This window comes from Caloenas nicobarica, chromosome 11 (assembly GCF_036013445.1).
Source record: "Caloenas nicobarica isolate bCalNic1 chromosome 11, bCalNic1.hap1, whole genome shotgun sequence".
Taxonomy (NCBI): domain Eukaryota; kingdom Metazoa; phylum Chordata; class Aves; order Columbiformes; family Columbidae; genus Caloenas; species Caloenas nicobarica.
In genome coordinates, this window is record NC_088255.1 from 18327061 (window position 1) to 18344821 (window position 17761).

General features: G+C 56.4%; 2 protein-coding genes across 4 annotated transcripts in view; one reads left to right on the top strand and one right to left on the bottom strand.

The window, feature by feature from the left end:
• MTMR14 (myotubularin related protein 14) overlaps positions 1-6355 on the bottom strand; it is a 32359-nt gene extending 26004 nt beyond the window's left edge. For all 3 annotated transcript variants that reach the window (XM_065642423.1, XM_065642424.1, XM_065642422.1), the window contains exons 1-6: positions 6202-6355; positions 5978-6117; positions 2901-3009; positions 1758-1833; positions 1005-1065; positions 305-427 (exon numbers count right to left, since the gene is read on the bottom strand). In XM_065642423.1, the coding sequence (XP_065498495.1) occupies positions 305-427; positions 1005-1065; positions 1758-1833; positions 2901-3009; positions 5978-6117; positions 6202-6324 (632 nt within the window). In that variant the 5' untranslated portion in view covers positions 6325-6355. The remainder of the gene's footprint in view (positions 1-304; positions 428-1004; positions 1066-1757; positions 1834-2900; positions 3010-5977; positions 6118-6201) is intronic.
• Positions 6356-8194: 1839 nt separating this feature from the next.
• On the top strand, positions 8195-17541 carry LHFPL4 (LHFPL tetraspan subfamily member 4). Its single transcript, XM_065642298.1, has 3 exons — positions 8195-8600; positions 17095-17331; positions 17486-17541. The coding sequence occupies exons 1-3, from the start codon at positions 8195-8197 to the stop codon at positions 17539-17541; spliced, it is 699 nt and encodes a 232-aa protein (XP_065498370.1).
• Positions 17542-17761: the final 220 nt, after the last annotated feature.

A 17761-nucleotide genomic window follows, 5' to 3' on the forward strand; every position in this document is an offset into this window, starting at 1 on the left:
TACACGAGCAGAGGGCTGCTCTACTGTCGCCCTTCTGAAGGGGTGACTGTCACATCACCGCAAACTCTACAGAAAAAACCTGCTCAGACTGCAGAGGACAGATGAAAGCAGCTGCCTTGCCCATTGATGCAGCTTTCTCTGGCCTAAAACTTCGGGGTTCTCTTTACAGCACTGACTAACTGATCCTATTGCAGGACTTTTCCAGGGATTGCTCCCTGAGTGCACGCCCAACAACGATTTACAGGTCAGGGCTACACTGGCTGCAATTCAAAACCTGCAGAAAAACAAACAAACCCAAACTCACTTCAAGCCAAACTTCACCTTCTTGTTTTCCACCATCAGGTCACAGATATATCGGACAGAAAGGTATCGGAGCAGCTTGATGTCGTGCCCTCTGACCTTGTCAAACAGCTGGGAGTCTGCGTTTCTGCAAGACAGAACAAGACCAAGGGAGATGAGCGTGGAGGCCTGAGCATGAGTCTGATTCTCTGCGCAACACTGCCACGGTCCTTCCCTGAACTGCTCAGGCCGTGAGCTGTGGAGCACCAGCCTCATCTCCACCAGTCAGGGTCAGACTCTGCAATGAACTGATACTGAAAACTTCATGCTTAGGGTCCCCCACCCCCCCCGACGTCTCGCTCTATGTTGTAACAAGAACATAAGATACAGAACAATTTCTCCAGCCTGGAGATGGATTTTTTGATGAAGTAAACATGTCTGTGTAATTCAAACACCTTTTTACATGGAGATATATATACATATATATATATATATCTCCACTCCTTCCCTCTGGCAATAGACTAGCAGGCTGCAGTTATGTTGGGTGCAGCCAGCCGCTAGTGTTCAAGACTCTTTTCCAAAAGTAAGGCAAGTAAGACTTCAAGTTTGGTGATGATCTCCAGCCTGTACCCAAAGCCCAGCCTAGGCAAGAGCAGAATTGAGTGGCTGAGCCAGTCAGCTTTGGTCCAAATTCCCTTTTCCCCATTCCAGTGCTGCATACAAACCTAAGTGCAGAATCTTCCTCTGAAATGTCTTCTGTATCTGCCCAAGCATCGTCAGAACCCCCTGCAAGGAAGGCAATTAGAACTGAAGCTTGTGGAAAACAGCTCGATCCCCAACCTGACAAGACATGCACGCACCCAAAAAGGCCACGCTTTGGTGCCCTCTCTCCACACAAATCCTCTCAATAGTTCCCCATATTTCCTCTTCCTGAAAAGCCCCTTTTCTAATGTGGTCCACTCTTCTCATTGCGAAGGACCTAAACAAGACAAACCCATAACGGACAGCTAGAAGAACATCCCAATAGTGCTAGACAGCGCTTTCTTAAGCCAAGCTTCAACTTCCACACTATAGAAGCCAAATACTCCCCTGAAGAGCATTCCCTGGAGTCCAGTAGCAGGGTTTGATTCCCGGTGATTAGCCAAGCAACAGCAAGTTCTTATCCTCTTTCTTCCACTATTCCCACCTCAATGTTAGGGAACCAGTACCCCGAATCCTTTGGGCTGTCTCGCTTGCCTACATGCTTCCCATAACCGACTCTTCAGCCTCAAGTGCTTTTGTCACTGCTTCTTGTGAGCTATGGCACTGGGAAATGCACAGATTTCCATCTTTGCTCTACTATGCAGGGCCTGACACAAGCAGGTCCACACCAGAGCTGTGGAGAGGCTCTCGGGAAGAGCTGGCTCTGGCGTGCAGGTCTCTGTGCCTGCACTGAGCAGCCTCACCAGGCAAACAGCGACAATCGGCTCCTCACTCACCTGAGAAGATGTAGTTGTAGCCAGTGCGCCCGTAGAGCTCTCCCCAGCCGGCCAGAGTTGCTGATCTGCAAATGTGCTGGAGGAAGATTTTGTTATTAACCACACATGCTCTGAGAGTCTTTCCCTTATGGGAAAGTCTTTCCCTCTGGCCCATTTGCTGTCACGTTATGCAGCCACGGCTGGTACCCGCAGCTGCCGCCTCTCTGCAGTCTCCCCTGCAATCCCAGAGCAGATCAAGTTCTCCAAACACATTGAACTCCCAACTGCCTTTATCTGTAGTTAGTTTTAAAATCATATTTTCATCTCCAGTTCTCCAATTCACTAATAAAGTCAATTCCTGTCAAGTTAGCAATGTCCACGCTCTGTTAATACCCTGCCTGAGCCTTATTTCCACATTCCTGTGGATAAGATCAAGGATGATCCTAGTACAACTCCAGGGAGTTCACTCCTGCAGAAAAAGGTCAGCAGGTTCAGCCCATGGTGCCTTCAGTCCAGCTACATTAAATTTGTCACAGGTATGATTTTGCTATTCATATAGAATTTCTAAATTGAACTAAAAAAAAAAATGAATTAAGCTACTTAAATTCTAAATGAGACTACTCCTACAGGGCTTCAATACAGTTTAGGCAAACCACATAAAAATGAATCTAATTTCACTTTCTTATAGATTCCCTTGCAGACAAGCCCACACATTCGTAACACCATTTATGCAATCTTGCTTCCCCAGGGAACAGACAAGGGAAACTTCTCTTTAAAGAGAAAAGTTATTCAAAGGGAGCTCACTGCTGGGAAGAGGAAGGAGCAGAAAGTGACAGCAGCTGTCTTTGCCCTCTCAAAACCCAAATATCTTTGGTCCTTCAGAAGGGACACACATATGGAGAAAATGTCAGCTCTTTCGTGCAATGCTCATGATGCGGCGGGGTAAAACAGCCTGAAGCCCTTTTTGTTTTTATTTTTTATTTTTATTTACGCAGCCTAGGCTGCAAATGCTACCTACTACTGCAAGCTGTCTGCTTGTACACAAGAACAGATTTTTATAGCATTCAGAAAGGTGGCAACTGACTGAAGACACGGCTACATGGTTCAAACATTAGGGAGAAAGATTATTTTCTAAGTTAAGACAGGTAACTCGTGAAGCTTTACCTTCCCCTTGTACAGAATGACAGGGCAAACAAATCGTCCTCGACACCTCGCCATCTTACTCCGGTTGATAAGGTCCTGCAGTTTGCCAACCTGCACAGCACCCTCCAACCTAAAGGACAGAGATTCGTGTCAGTACACAGAGCATCTCCTCGCACGGCTTCCAGCAAAGCTGCTACAGACCCCCCAGGCAGATGTAATCCCCGTCTCTTTTCCCCAGCAGCCGGCTCTGAAGTTCACAAGCAAGAGGACACTTCTTTAAGAACTGCTTCTACTGCTCTACATGTCTGGATGCTTTTCTGTTTCCTTTATTTTGAAAGACCAGCTGCGTGGTACATGACGGTGTCTTCAGGAGCTGGCGATATGAGTCCTGTCAGAGTGGTTTGCTACCGACCAACGTGCGGATTGCTAATGAAGGACTACCAGACTAAGCCAGTGAATGCAAAAATATATGTTCTGCTTTCCTCCCCACCACCTTTCCATCAAAAAGAATCTCAGCACTGCCATCAAGGTGAATTCATTATCAGCGGGTTATTTTTGCAAGCAAAAATAAATAAGAGAATCTATGCTTGAACACTCAACGAACCTTAGTTCTGGTCACTTGCGTGTATGTGTTGCTGGGTGATTAAACAACCGACTGTAAGTCTGCCAGTGGGTCCAGCAGGGTAGTTAGATTAATGTCAGCTGCATCCGCATAACTAGATTTTGTTTGGGTGCAACACTCTTAGAGGGACAAGTGATTAAGTACAGCATAGATGGGAGGAAATTCTCCTGAAAAGGGTTCAGAAAACAGAGCACTCCTCAACAGCAGCACGAAAGAACATCATTAAGGCTGCTTGGGACAAGGTGAGGTGGAATGCTGTGGAAGGCATTACGTGTATCTTAACTCTTTAGGTTTTTGGACTTCTGGGTGTGTTTTGTTTTTTTTTCAAAGATACTACTGGGCGACCTTACCTCTGTGTTAATCCCCTGTCCATCAAATTGGCACCCAAACCCAAACCCACCTTTTTAAACGCAAAGGAAACATTTCCTACAAGAGTAAGCAACTGTTTTGGCAACTGTATATTTTCTACAGGCCTGAAGCTGAGGTGCTTCTCTCTGGGTAGCCGTAACAGCACAGGAACCAAAGCGTTCCTCTCACATGGTTATGTTACATACAACTGTGATCATATTTGTTCGGAGTGCAGACACATAACAGGATCATCAACTGAAATGAGAGACGCGGCCTCGGGCTCAGACTTAGGCGTTTTTGTTAAGCGCAGTCACAATATCTCTAAGACAGCGAGTAAAGAACCGAGTGCATCCCTCCGTTTCCATTCCCTGCAGCATCTCCCTGCTCCTTCTGCAGGGACATCCCAGGTCTCCCAGCACAGGGAAGGTGCTCCCAGCTGTCACACACACCCTGCTATTTTCTGTGGCTCCTTGTGAGCAGCACCTTGCGTGGTAGCCAAAAATACACACCGGCCTTCTCCTTCTGCCTCCTGCACCTGCCTGGATTTCAGGGAGCTGCGAGCAAAGTGTGATGAAGCAACATCCTTTCTTCCCCAGCTGCTCAGCCACACGACAAACAGTATCAGGAAACTGATCTGGGTTAAAAGTATTGATTTTTTGCTGGTTCTCCACACAGGTTTGGAAGCAGCTGTACCAGCAGAACTGACGGGGCAGCGCAGAGTTGGCATAAGCAAGAAGTGCTTCCAAAAAGCCTCGGTATTCCCAGAGGTGTAAACTGTCCTACACACTTCAAGGAGATGTTACCAGCTGATTAAGAATATCGGAAAGATGAAAGGCAGCCAAAGACACTCGGTCCTAGAGGGAGTGTCTCATGTTCTGGAAGAGGTTCTTGCGTTCTGTAACACAAGTGCAACAGTCTCTATTTCATAATTATTCTGTAGAGTACAATGACGCAACTAGAAAATGGACCAAAAATTATTTAGCAGCTTTTACAGAGATTATCACCAAGAAATGAGGAGGAGAGGGATGGTGATGAGTAGTCTGTTTCCTTGACTCTTTGGGATAGCAAATCAAGATTAGGAAATAATTGTAATTTAAAATGTTAATTACCACTGCCAGCTTGCAAAGTCCAGAAAGAAAACGGGGCACTGAGTGTTGGCACACTTGTTTTGAACACTTGTCAGAAAAATTAAGCATTGCTTGCTCTCAGAAGAACAGGAAAAGCAGAAGCACTTGGTTTCTCTTCCCTAAAGACGCTTCTAGTTACATGTACAGCTTCAGACTTCAGTTTCCCTTTTTTGCAGCAAGGGGTTTAATTTTTTTTAATCTTATCTAACCATTAAGCAGAAATTCTCCCACCTGACAATCAGTTGGGGATGTTTTCCAAAGACCCCCTCTCCTACAGCACCCAGCCCACCTGCCAGCGCGGCAGCAGCTGCTTCGCCTTCCTTGGCCAACAGCAAGACCAACACGATTCTGAGCTTGTGGGTCAAAGTCCAGAACTGCGTTGGCTTAAACTTGCACTAAACTGCAAGTGTTTCCCGAAAACTCACTAACCTCAGCTCCCACTGACCCACGTACGATGGTGGGGTCAGACTATTTCTGGCTGTTCAGGCCCTCTCGGAATTCCCCCTCCCACCAGAGATATTTTCCAAACTAAAATTCCTCTGATCAGAGGCCTTCCAGCATGACCGCAGGCACTTCATTAAAACAGGGAAAACATCGCACCGTCCTGCTCCCAACCACGAACTCTTTGAGTCCATGGGCAAGCTGCGGCACAGCCAGGTTTGGACCTACCCCAGGACAGCACATGCTGAGCTGGGGCTGCCCTCAGCACCCCCTGTCCTTTGCACCCCCAGGTCACAGGCTGAGCTCAGCAGCTTTTACCAAGGAAGCCCAAGAGACTTGTGGAGTTCGGAGGAGCCCCGGGGGAGCCCGGCAGCGCCGCACAGCCCGGGCCAGCCCCGGGAGCGGACACTACCGGGTATAATTAGCTACAGCTGCAGCCTGACAAGGCTTCCCCAGCCGACGGGAGTCCCGGAGCGGCAGCCGCGGAAGCTTCCCGGGGCAGAAGGCCCGGCCGCCTCCACCGGCCGGCGACCGTGCGGAACGGGCACCGGGGGCCTTACGGGTCTCGGCCGGCGTCGCGCTCCAGGAGGACGATGTGCCGCGGGTAGTGGGCGCAGATCTCGCCGTGCGCGTTGGAGATCACGCTGTAGCGATAGTCCCGGCCGAAGAGCTCCAGGCACCGCCGCTCGATCCGCTCCACCTGCGCACAGGCACCGGTCAGCGCCCGCCTCACAGACACCGCTCCCCGGTGTTCCCCCCCCCCGCCCAGTCCCGGCCGTCTCACCTTAGCGGCGGCACCGCCGCCGTCCTTGGCGCGGTACTGTGTCCGGGAGAACTCCAGCAGCAGCTCGGCCAGGGCGCGGTCCCCAGAGCCCGCCGGGGGGCAGCCGCGGGCCGCCGCCGCCATGGCCGCGCCGCTCACCGGCCCATGCCCCCGCCGCTTCCGCCCTGCCCGCCGCTTCCGGCCGGCCAGCCAATCACCACCGCGTAGGGGCCACGCCCTTTCCGTCCTTTCGCGGGCGTCATCGCGATGCGCCACCGAGCTCCGCTCCGGGCCCACCTGCGGGCGGCGGGCGGCCCCGCTGAGCCCCGCGGTGAGGAGCCGCCTGGGTCTCGGTGTGAACCGGGAGCGGGGGGAGCAGCGGGGCCCGGCCGCGCACTGCAGGCGTGGGGCAGCCCTGCCCAGCACCGGGCTGGGGGACGCCGAGGTTTTGCATAAGCCACGTTTAGGCCCGCGGAGGGACGGGGCGAGCGCTGGCGGGCACCGCTCTGCATGAGGAATCCCGGAACGGGTGTTAATTAAAGCAGCCCCGCCGGGGGTGTGGGCGCACACACGGCCCGTCGCCGTGGCGGCTGCGCGGTGACCGGCAGCAGGGGCCCCGCCGCACGGGCCGTGCTTGGCAGCAGCAGTGGCTCGTGTGCCCGGGGTGGGAGCGGGGCCGTGGGTTCGTACCGGGGTTAACGGGCAGCGCTGTTACACCGCCAGAGGCACGGGGCCGGCGGCTCCTTTGCTCTTGCAGGGGAACACAAAGGCAATTTTTCATCTGCATGTGTCTGTTTTGTAAATCAGCTGGGAACTTTGATGAGATTCGGAAGAGAATGAGGCCGCTGGAGCAGTTTATAAAGCTGAAATCAGCAATAGCACAGCCAACGTGCCACATCCCAACTGCCTTAAGAAGAACACTGGTCCCGTACAGTCTGGTCTCTGCTAGTGTTTTGGGACCAGTGGGAGGCTGGTGGGTTTTGCAGGGCACCTGCCAGTGCACACATCCCTCAGGCCACCAACCTGGCACACCTGGCCTTGCACACCAGTGCACAGGGGCGGTGCTGGTGCTTCCAGTGCCGGTGCAGCCCACCCTGGCGGTAACTCGCCCCAGTCCCTCCACGCGGGTCGGAGGGCCGGCTGACCGCCCGGGGGGCTCTGCCGCCAACCCGCGGGTGTCCCCCGGGGTGGTGGAGGAGCCGGGAGGATGAACGCCCTCCCTGCGGGCCTGTTGCGGCCGGCACGCTCACGCATGTACCTGCGGGCGTTAACCCCGTGCGGGCCCTGCGTGCCGCGACGTGGATGAGCAGCGGCACCGGGCCGGGGCGAGCCGCGGAGCGGCCTCAGTGGGACGGGTTACCGGAGCGAGCCCGCCGCTGCCTCAGCTCCACCTCACCGACCCACTCCGAACGCTGCCGAGCCCGTTCCGAACCTTTCCGAGCCTCCGCGGAGCGGGCCGAACAGTGCCGAGCCCGTTCCGAACCTTTCCGAGCCTCAGCGGAGCGGGCCGAACACTGCCGAGCCCGTTCCGAACCTTTCCGAGCCTCCGCGGAGCGGGCCGAACAGTGCCGAGCCCGTTCCGAACCTTTCCGAGCCTCCGCGGAGCGGGCCGAACAGTGCCGAGCCCGTTCCGAACCTTTCCGAGCCTCCGCGGAGCGGGCCGAACACTGCCGAGCGGGGCCGGGCCCGGCCGAGCCCTCGGCGGGCGGAGCCGAAGGCGCCCGAAGCGGCCCGATCCCCGCGGGGCGCGCGCGGCGGGCTGGGCTCGGCTCCGCAGTGGCGGGGAAGCGGGGGGGGGGGCGCGCGCCCGCGCGTGTCGGGGGCGCGCGCGGGGCGCAGAGGCGGCAGCCAAGATGGCGGCGCGGGTGGCGCAGGGGCCGGCAGCCCCCGGGCGCACCTAGGCCGCGGGCACCCCCTTTCCCCCGCCCCCTGCCCCCCCCCACCCCCACCCCGGGCGGGCTCCCCGCCGTCGCGGTGTGTCCCCCCCCACACACCCCCTGCGGCGCCCGGCAGGATGCTGCCCTCGCAAGAAGCCTCCAAGCTCTACCATGACAACTACGTGCGGAACTCGCGCGCCATCGGCGTGCTCTGGGCCATCTTCACCATCTGCTTCGCCATCATCAACGTGGTGGTCTTCATCCAGCCCTACTGGGTGGGCGACAGCGTCAACACCCCCAAGCCCGGGTACTTCGGGCTGTTCCACTACTGCGTGGGCAGCGGGCTGGCGGGCCGGGAGCTGTCGTGCCGCGGCTCCTTCACCGACTTCAGCACCATCCCCTCGGGCGCCTTCCAGGCCGCCGCCTTCTTCGTGCTGCTCTCCATGGTGCTGACGCTGGGCTGCATCACCTGCTTCGCCCTCTTCTTCTTCTGCAACACCGCCACCGTCTACAAGATCTGCGCCTGGATGCAGCTGCTGGCAGGTACCCGCCGGCACCGGGGACCGGCCCCCTCGCCCCCCCCGCCCCGACGGGGCTTCTCCGGGCGTTGGGGCGGGGGGTGGGTGTGGGGGGGTGTGGGGTTTGCCGGGACGGTGGTGCCGAGGGCGGGCAGTGGGCTCTGGCACCGCAGGCACTGCTGGTAGGGTCCCTGGCCATAGGGATCACCAGGGATGCTCAAGGAAGCTGGGTTGGGTACAAGCTATGCGGGATCATGGTTGCAGGAATGAGCCTTGGGGCTTCCTGGGACACCCCAGCCAGGCACCAGCACTGACAGAGCACCAGGAACAGGTGCCAGCTCAGGGCACTGGCTCTCGAGGGTCCCTGTGCAGAAGGTGGCCATGGGGAACATCAGGGTTTCTCAAGGAAGCTGGGCTGGATACAAGCACTGTGGGACCACGGTTCCAGGAACAAGCCCTGGGGCTTCTTGGGACACCCAGGCCAGGCATGAGCACTGACAGAGCACCAGGAATGGGCTCCAGCTCAGGGCACTGGCACTCGAGCCTCCCAGGGCAGAGAGTGGCCACAAGAAATACCAGGGTTGCTCAAGGAAGCTGGGCTGGGTACAGGCATTGTGGGATCATGGTTCCAGGAACCAGCCCTGTGGTTTCCTGGGACGCCCAGGCCAGGCACCAGCACTGACAGAGCACCAGGAACAGGTGCCACCTCCAGGCACTGACACCCAGGGCTCCCTGGGCAGACGGAACACCAGGGTTGCTCAGGGAAGCTGAGCAGGGTGCAAATGCTGTGGGGCCGTGAGACATCCCAGCCAAGAACCATCCTCAGGGAATTTCAGGGCTTCCTGGGACACCCAGGACTGACAGAGCACCAGGAATGGGCACCTGTTTTGGGCACTGGCACCTCAGGCTTCCCTGGCAAGATCTGACCCCAGGGAACCACAGGGTTCCCTGGGACACAGCAGGAAAGCTGGGTCAGGGATCCACGTCAGGAGACCCCAGAACAGACACCATCCTAGGGGCACCTGGACAGCCTGGAGCACCCCAGGACAGCCAGGCCAGGCACTGGCCTTGGAGCACCCTGGGACACCCTGGACCTGTGAGCAGCCTCCTGGAGACCCAGACCTCCAGGCCACCCCACTCGGGGACTAGTCTGCCTGTCTGCCCAGCCCCAAGAGCATCCCTGAGCAAGCCTGCCCTTGGGGGGTACCCAGTTTGGGGGAACCCCCAGCTCCTGAAGGGACCCCAGCCCTGTAAAAGCACCTGTGCACAGACAGACCCTCCACCTCCCCCTTCAAGAGATGTCATGCCCAGGCGCCTTCCCTCCCTCCAGCATCATGAAATGTGATGAGCACAGACCTTCCCCAGCTCTCTGCATGAAGACACCCCGAGCACAGCACTTCCCGTAGAGGGACACCAGATATTTACCTTGATGTCTCCTCAGAAATGACCACAGGCTCAAGCCCAGTCATTCCCTCCAAAAGTGTCCCTGTCTGTAGATCCTCCTTTGTTCCCTCCACAAAAGAAACCCCACCATAGATGCACCCCAATGTCCTCAGTCCTCAAAGGGGTGCCAATGACCCAAACTTTTCCCCAGAAGGTGACTTGATGCATATGTTGATGAGGATCCCAAGTGTCACCTTGTGCGCAGACCTCCATGCTGTCCTCACAGAGGGCTTGTCCTTTTGGGAGAAAGACCCTGAGGAGAGATGCTGAGCTTCCCCTGGTAGCAGGGCCCTTCACTTCCTTCTCTCTCCATTTTTACCATGTGTGAAAAGACATTGTGTTACTCCCCACTGCATACAAAGTGTTAATAAACCCAGAGCTTCCACCAGAAGGACCTAGAGTCCCCCATATTCCTAAAGAAAGGACCCCAGTCTGTCCCCCCCAGGAGAAGGGCCTCAGTCATTGATGTGGGAGGCTACAGCCCCTCATGCTTGGGCTTGCAGCTCGCCTGGCTCTCTCCCTTGCAGCTGCTTTGGGCTGGAAAGCCTGACCTCTCCTCACCCAGATCAGGACCTGGAGCTGCCTTGGCTTATCAGGAAATTCCTTCATCTTTAATTTTCCCCATCCCGAAGATTTACTGGTTTAAGGCAAGCTCAGAGCTCAAATCCTACTGATTGTCAGCAGCTTAATCAAGTGGCTTGGAGCGCCCGGCCGGTGCTGCTGCCATGCAGGGAGCTGCGTGGCGGAGGACACAGTACCAAAAGCAGCTCTGGGCTCGTCCCCAGTGCATCCTGTCCCCAGCTCAGGCTGGGGTGGCCACAGCAGCACTCTGCTGCTGTCACCTCTGGGACCCTTCGCCCTGTCCTGGGATATGTTCCTGTTCACACTTTGCACCTTGCGGCTGCACTTCTGTTGCTCACAACTGCTGGGGCCACGGGCCACCCCAGGCTTGGCTCGGAGCTCTCACGGCTATGCAGCCTTTCTGTGTTGGGGAAAGTCCAAGGTGGCATTGAGACTGGCCATCCACCCTGCCCTGAGACAGAGTGTCCTGCAGGAGAGGCTGGTGTCATCACCAGGGATGCAGAGGCAGAGGGGTGGCGCATTTCGGCAAGAGGGAGTTTGTCTGGGGAGCAGGGCAGGGCTGAACAGCCCTGGGCACATCAGAGGGAGCCACAGGTGGATGTGTCACCTTGCGCATGGAGGAGGAGCTGCTGTGACCCATGGAGAGGACACTGGGGCCAAATCCCACGGGTGGGGCAGGGATGTGGCCCAGTGTGGGCTCTGGCACAGCGTGACCACAGACTTTGGAGATTCACCGGCCTGGAAGCCTGGAGGCTCATGCCAGAGCAGAGGGCTTGGAGGGGCAGAGCAGGGAAAGGCATTCCTGCTGCCCTGGGAAGGATTTTAGCTGGAGAGGGGCTTGCACTGCTACAGCAGAAGCAACAGCGAGACCCAAAGTTTCATGGTTTCAGTGGTGAAAACCTGGTGAACAAGGTGAAAGGCAGAGAGATGGGGCAGAGGTGGGTCCCCTCCGGTGTACATGGCCAGTGCAGGGGACAGGGCTGCTGAGCGAGGGCATGGACAGAGAGGAGAAAAATCAAGAGCAGGAAGGTGGGGGAGGAGGAGAGGATCAGGAATTCAGTATCTCTTTCAGAAAAATTAAAAGTTTAAGTCGTCAATGTCTAATTAGTGGATGACAATCAAGGAAAGGTTTAATTAGAGCTTCGCGGAAAGCTCCAGCTCAAAAGCTGCTGCCCCCCTAGGAGGAAACTCGATCTAATTAAGAGAAAAGACTCTGCTTTATCGCAAATAGAAACGTAGCCATCTGCCCTGTTCAAAATCCCAGTAACGCAAAACTGGAGATTTCGCTAAATCCTTCTGTTACAAAACCAGAAACGGGCCTTTAACATGAGCACGTCAACAGCTGCATGACTGACAGCACCCTGATGCCACTCCAGTCCTCCAAATCAGCATCGGAGCTCCTTCAGCAAGTCGCAGGGGATGACACTTACATGAGGAGCCATGGGGGATCCCTCTCATCCGTCCTCCATGGAGGGCACGTAGTGGAGCAAGCTGTAGGCAGCTGGGCTGGTTCTGTGGGTGCCTCCGTTCCAGTGACCACGTAGCAGTCGTCTGCTGGAGGCCACAGAATCACAGCCTGGTTGGGGTTGAAGGGGCCTCTGGAGATCATCCAGTCCAACCCACCTGCTAACGCAGGGTCACCAGAGCAGATCGCACAGGTTGGTCCAGGCGGGTTTGAATGTCTCCAGAGGAGACTCCACAGCCGCTCTGGGCAGCCTGGTCCAGGCTCTGGCACCTCAAAGGAAAGAAGTTTCTCCTTATATTCAGATGGAACCTCCTGTGCTTCACTCTGTGTCCGTTGTCCCTCATCCTGTCGTTGGGCACCAGCACACAGGAACACCCCACCAGCACCACCACACACCGAGGAGGCTGCCCGGGAACCTGAGTGTTTCCTCTGGTTCCCCAATTCTCTGCTGTCACATAAGACACGCTCACCCTGGGAGTTAACTCTGAGCTTTGAACAAAGCTGTCCCGGTGTCTGGCACTAGCACCGGCATGAGAGACCCCAAACTGCAGCCACCCTGTGTGTCACTGCACCATGTCCCTCCTGTGAGGACGGTCACCCCGAGTGGGTCCTGGGCTCTGTTTTCATGAGGGCTTCGGTTTTGAACTTACAGTCTACTGAGGGCCAAAAGAGGCAGCCAGCTGAGCACACAGCCCCTCTCGCACGAGGGGAAGAGACTGGCCACATTTGAAGGCGTTTCCCCGCGCTTCAAGCCCAGCAGTCCGTGTGGTGGGACCTTCCAGCTCCCTCTGGATAGGCACAATGTGACACACGGGGTGTGATTCCACCCAGGGCCGTGTCACTGCCCATGGGGCTGGGGTTTGTCTCTATCAGTGGCACTTTGGAGTTAATTATACCCCATCCAGGCACGTTGCCTGAAGAATGTGATAGTACGTGTCCATCTCAGCCCTTTTCTCCTTTGGGAGACCCCTTGGGAGCTACACTCACCTCTTGGATGGGCCTTTCCCACCCACCAATGTGTGAACCGGTAGCAAAGACAGAGCCTTGATCAGCGGCTTCATCTTCTGCACCTGAGCTGCGTTTGCCACCATCTAAGCCAGGACCCCTCACACGCTGCACAGCATCGTTGCGGCACGTCCACAGAGAGCCCCAAAACACACTGAGCCATGTTAGGATGGGCTTATCTTCCCAACTGGGACTTGCTGGAGAGACAGTGCCTCTGGGAGAGAGTTTGAGGTTTAAAAAAAAAAAAAAAAAAAGGTTTTCATGGATATGAAAGTCAAGGATTGAAATTCTTAATGAAAAAATGAGAGACAGATATCACTGCTCCAAAACAGCGTAACTGGGACAGCTGCTGGGAATAAGGGTGAAGCAGGGAGAAATATTACCAATATATGATCTTCCAGCTGAACCTCTTCCACCTGCTGATCTTGCAGCAAAAAAACCCCCACATCACTGCACAAAAAACCCCTTGCATTTGCTGAATTACTGGCTTCTGTCTCCAAAAAAACCTTACCTGAAGATTTCCCTTCTCCTTCCCCTGCCACTCCTGTTGTGCAGGGGGACAGGAGCAGCGATGCGGCACAGACCCCGTGTCTGTCCGGTGCCTTGTGCTCCGCAGCCGCCAGCCCTGGGCTTTGGAAGCAGCGTAACCCCCTCCCGTAGCTGTTGATGTGCCCGCAGACCCTCGGGGAGGGCCTGAGCCGGGCATTTTGGAGCTGCTCATGTCCTGGAGCTCACATCCCTTCATTGTTGTTCCAGATAAAGTACCTGTCAGTTCCGATTCGTACCAACTCATAACTCTATTCTGAATCCCGCTGGTTTTTTTGGCTCAGAAACAGCCTGTGGAGCAAAACGCCGTAAGGGAGCTCCTGTCTGTGTAAATGGCCGGTGCTCGCTGTCCTGAGCACACTGCCGTTAATTTTCATTTATTTTTGAGGCATTTCTATTTTTAGGAGTGGGGGGGATCTGTTTGTTCCCTCAGCTCAGCTCTCGGGAGGTTTCCTAGTGGGAAGCAGCTACTCCAGACCCCAAAGCCGCAGCACCTCCCTGTGCCCCCAGGGCTCGGGGCTGCTGTGCAGTGCCCAGGGGCACCATGTTGGGGGTCTCTAGTGGGGACCCTCCATGTGCCACCAGCATTGTGGTGAGTGGCCGTGGGCACAGTGAAGGATACAGAGCACCCAGAGCTTCCTCCCCATGAGGGAGACATGAGGGGCTGGGGGGCTCACCGAAATACCCACGGGGCCAACAGCTTGCTGTCCCCAAGCCAGGTTTAACAAGCCCCTTCGGGACCCAGCAGTTGCTGTTTTTCCCCCCAGTTACCCCCACATTTTCCAGTTTTCAGTCTCTTGTGTGTCCTGTGGCACTGGGATGCTCTTCGCACCTGTGGCCGGGGAGAGTGACCCACATCTCAGCTGCAGGGAATGTCCTTAACCAAGCCAGACTTCACCCAAACTTGCAGACTAAACTCAACAGCAAAAGCGATTAAATAAGCAGATTTTAACCCTGCGGGCACAACTGCATTGGACTGGGGCGGCACTGGGATAACCTCAGTGCTCAACAAACACCCAGGTCACTCAGATGGTCCCAATTAGCTAAATGCACCTTCTGCCGGGGATGTTATCCTGCCAGGAGGAGCCTCATCGTCTCCCTTCACTAAAATCTCACTCCGGTGTTGCAGCCTGAGTCATAACAGTGAATTCCCTTCAATTAATTTATTTTGTGAGGATATCAAAAGCCCTTGAGATGCCCATTTCATTTCTGGGGGACCCTGACGAGTGAGCACCGAGGAGCGGGAAGCCATGAACCAGCCGCAAAACCGAGCTGAGAAATGCCGGGTTCCCCGGGGCCAGAGCTTGGCGTGATCCCACGGGCAGCCCTGCAACCCGCAGCCAGTTCGTCCTCCCTCTGCAAACACCCTTCCCCAGCAATCACCAAAACACCCAGTCTGAAATCCTGCCGTCCAGCTGGGAAAGCTCTGGAAGAGGGAGCTGGAGCCCAGGGCCAGCGGGAGGGATGGCAGATGTGTGTGTGGCAAAGCGTCTGGCTGTCCTTGGTGCCACCAGCAGTGGGGACTGACACCACATCCAGACTGGATATTGGGATCAGTTTCTTCACAGAAAGGGCTGTCGGGCATTGGAACAGGCTGCCCAGGGCAGTGGTGGAGTCACCATCCCTGGAGGGGTTTAAAAGGCATTTAGACGAGGTTCTTAGGGACATGGGTTAGTGCCAGAGTTAGGTTATGGTTGGACTCGATCTTAAGGGTCTCTTCCGAACAAAGTGATTCTATGATTCCATGATTCTCAGAAGAATGAGAATTAAAAGCAAAATAGACAGGAGCTGGGTTATTTTTTTCCTCTTCAGTAGTGGCTCCTGCTGGAGTCATCACCCAGTGGTTTTTCCTGTGGTTGCTAGGTGTAGAATAGGCTGTTTTAAACAAATCCCAAGGTTTTCCTGCAGGTCCATGAGGGACCTCAGGGTGTTTGGAGGTGGGTGCTGCAGGCACAGGGACAGGCAGATTCCATCCTGCTGCCCTTGGCCCCGCTGCCAGGGGCTGGTTGAACAGGGCAGCGTGAGGCCCGGGTGGGGATCCCCCCTGCACTCTGCACTTATATGTCACTCTGCGCTGCCAGGCACGGGAAGGTGTTTCTAGGACATCGGGGCAGCTTGGGGACACGCAGCAAAGGGAATTACTTGTGACAGAGCCGAGGACTCGGCTGGAGCTGGGAACATGGGAGAGGGGACAAGGGGAGCGCTGCCCTTTGCTGGGGGGGACCTGCCTTTGGTGGCACGGCCTCGCCATGGCACCTCAGCGAGGGGCTCGTGGGACGAGGCCGGTCACCCTCGGGCAGAGATGCTCGGTAACGTGTGGTGACTTGGGAGTGCTCCTTTGCCCGGGCAGTAAATGTGTAGTTGAATTCTCTCTGGTGAGTGGGCTGTGAGCTCTCGGGCAGAGCTCCTGGGGCTGCCCTTGCCCTGGCACCAGCGCAGAGCGGGCGCACGGGTAGGGAAGGAACCGGGCAGAGCCAACCCTGGTGGCCTTGGCAGTGGCCGTGACTGCCTGTCCCCTGTGGCTGTGTCGTGACAACCTGCTGCGCTGGTGGCTCATGTGCTGTGTGGTTTTTCCTGTACCTTTTTAAGCCTCTCTCTGCTTTTGCCTTAAACCCTCTCTCGTGTCCTCTGCAAGTGCTGTAGCCCTCCAGCACATCCATCTCCTGCCTCCTGTGTCCCTGTCCCCAATGCCCTGCCACATTTGGGACCTGCTGATGTCCCGGGAGACCCTCACCTGTGGTGCGTGCAGGGCAGCGAGTGCTCAGCAAGCTCCTGCTTTAGCAGGGCAGCCTGATCCACCTGGAGCCCAAATGATCAGAAATGCAGGGGAAATACTGATGTTTGCAGAGTCCAGGCACAGACCCAGGGGCTGCTGTTCCACTGAGGACTGTGCACCAAAGCTGAGAGCCCACCTGAGCCCCTGCTGGTGCAGGTAAAATTGGCACCTGATTATTTTTTACTTATTTTTGCCTTCTTTTGCATTAATATTTTTAGCCTTCACAGTTGACACTGGGTGAGGAGCTTTTGTACTGGCTGTAGTTAGAAAAAGCGTTGCCTCCTTACCTTGACAGTCACAGGCTTCGTCTCAGTGTTTCCGTCTCCATTCATCTTGGTGCTCCCGATGTCCCCCTGCTCAGCATGGCGCCGGCGGGACAGCGGCAGCGGGGCTGCGAGGTGCTCGGATGCGGGTGCTCCCGGGGATGCTGACCCTCCTGGCAGGCAGCATCCCTGCCTGCAGCGCGCCGTAGCTCCTGCCCACGCACCGGGATCCTGCAGTGACGAGAAAAACCCGTGGGGAACCCCTGATCCTGTGGCTGATGCTCCAAGAAACCCAAATCCTGATGTCCCCACTTGTGCATGAGCCTGCTGTGCTGCTCCGCTGTCGTGGGGCCAGCCACGGGCTGTGATCACACGCTGACCGGGGGGCTCAACCACCCCCGGGTCCCCCTGACGCTTCTCCCTCCTCTGGCCCCCGCAGCGCTCTGCCTGGTGCTGGGCTGCATGATCTTTCCCGACGGCTGGGATGCAGAGACCATCCGGGACATGTGCGGGGAGAAGACGGGGAAATACTCCCTGGGTGACTGCTCCGTGCGCTGGGCGTACATCCTGGCCATCATCGGCATCCTCAACGCCCTCATCCTCTCCTTCCTGGCCTTCGTCCTCGGCAACCGGCAGAACGACCTGCTGCACGAGGAGCTCAAGACAGAGAGCAAAGGTGAGCACCGAAGAGCCGGGGGGCTCGGCCTCTCCAGCAGCCTGGGGCCGGGTGAGAGTCCCGCGGGCTGAACTGCCACTGGCACAGTGAGGCTGCGGGGGAGCGGGCGGCCGAGCCCCTGCCCTGCCTGACACCCTCTCTTCTGTTTCCACAGATTTTGTCGGCATCGCGGTAAGTCCTGAGTGTCACCATCCTGTCCCCCAGCCCTGACCCTGTGTGGTGTGTCTGTGCTGGCTGGCCCCGTGTGGGATGGGATGGGAGGGGGCACCTTGCCTGCACTGGGCAGTGGGGACAAGGGGGCATTGGGGACGGGTATGTGCGTGGCATGTGCTGGAGGCATGATGGTGGAGCCAGGCCTGCCCTGCGCCGGCCCCGACCCGCTGTGCTCTCCCCACAGAGGATATAAGGCTGAGCACCCGCAGCAGGACCC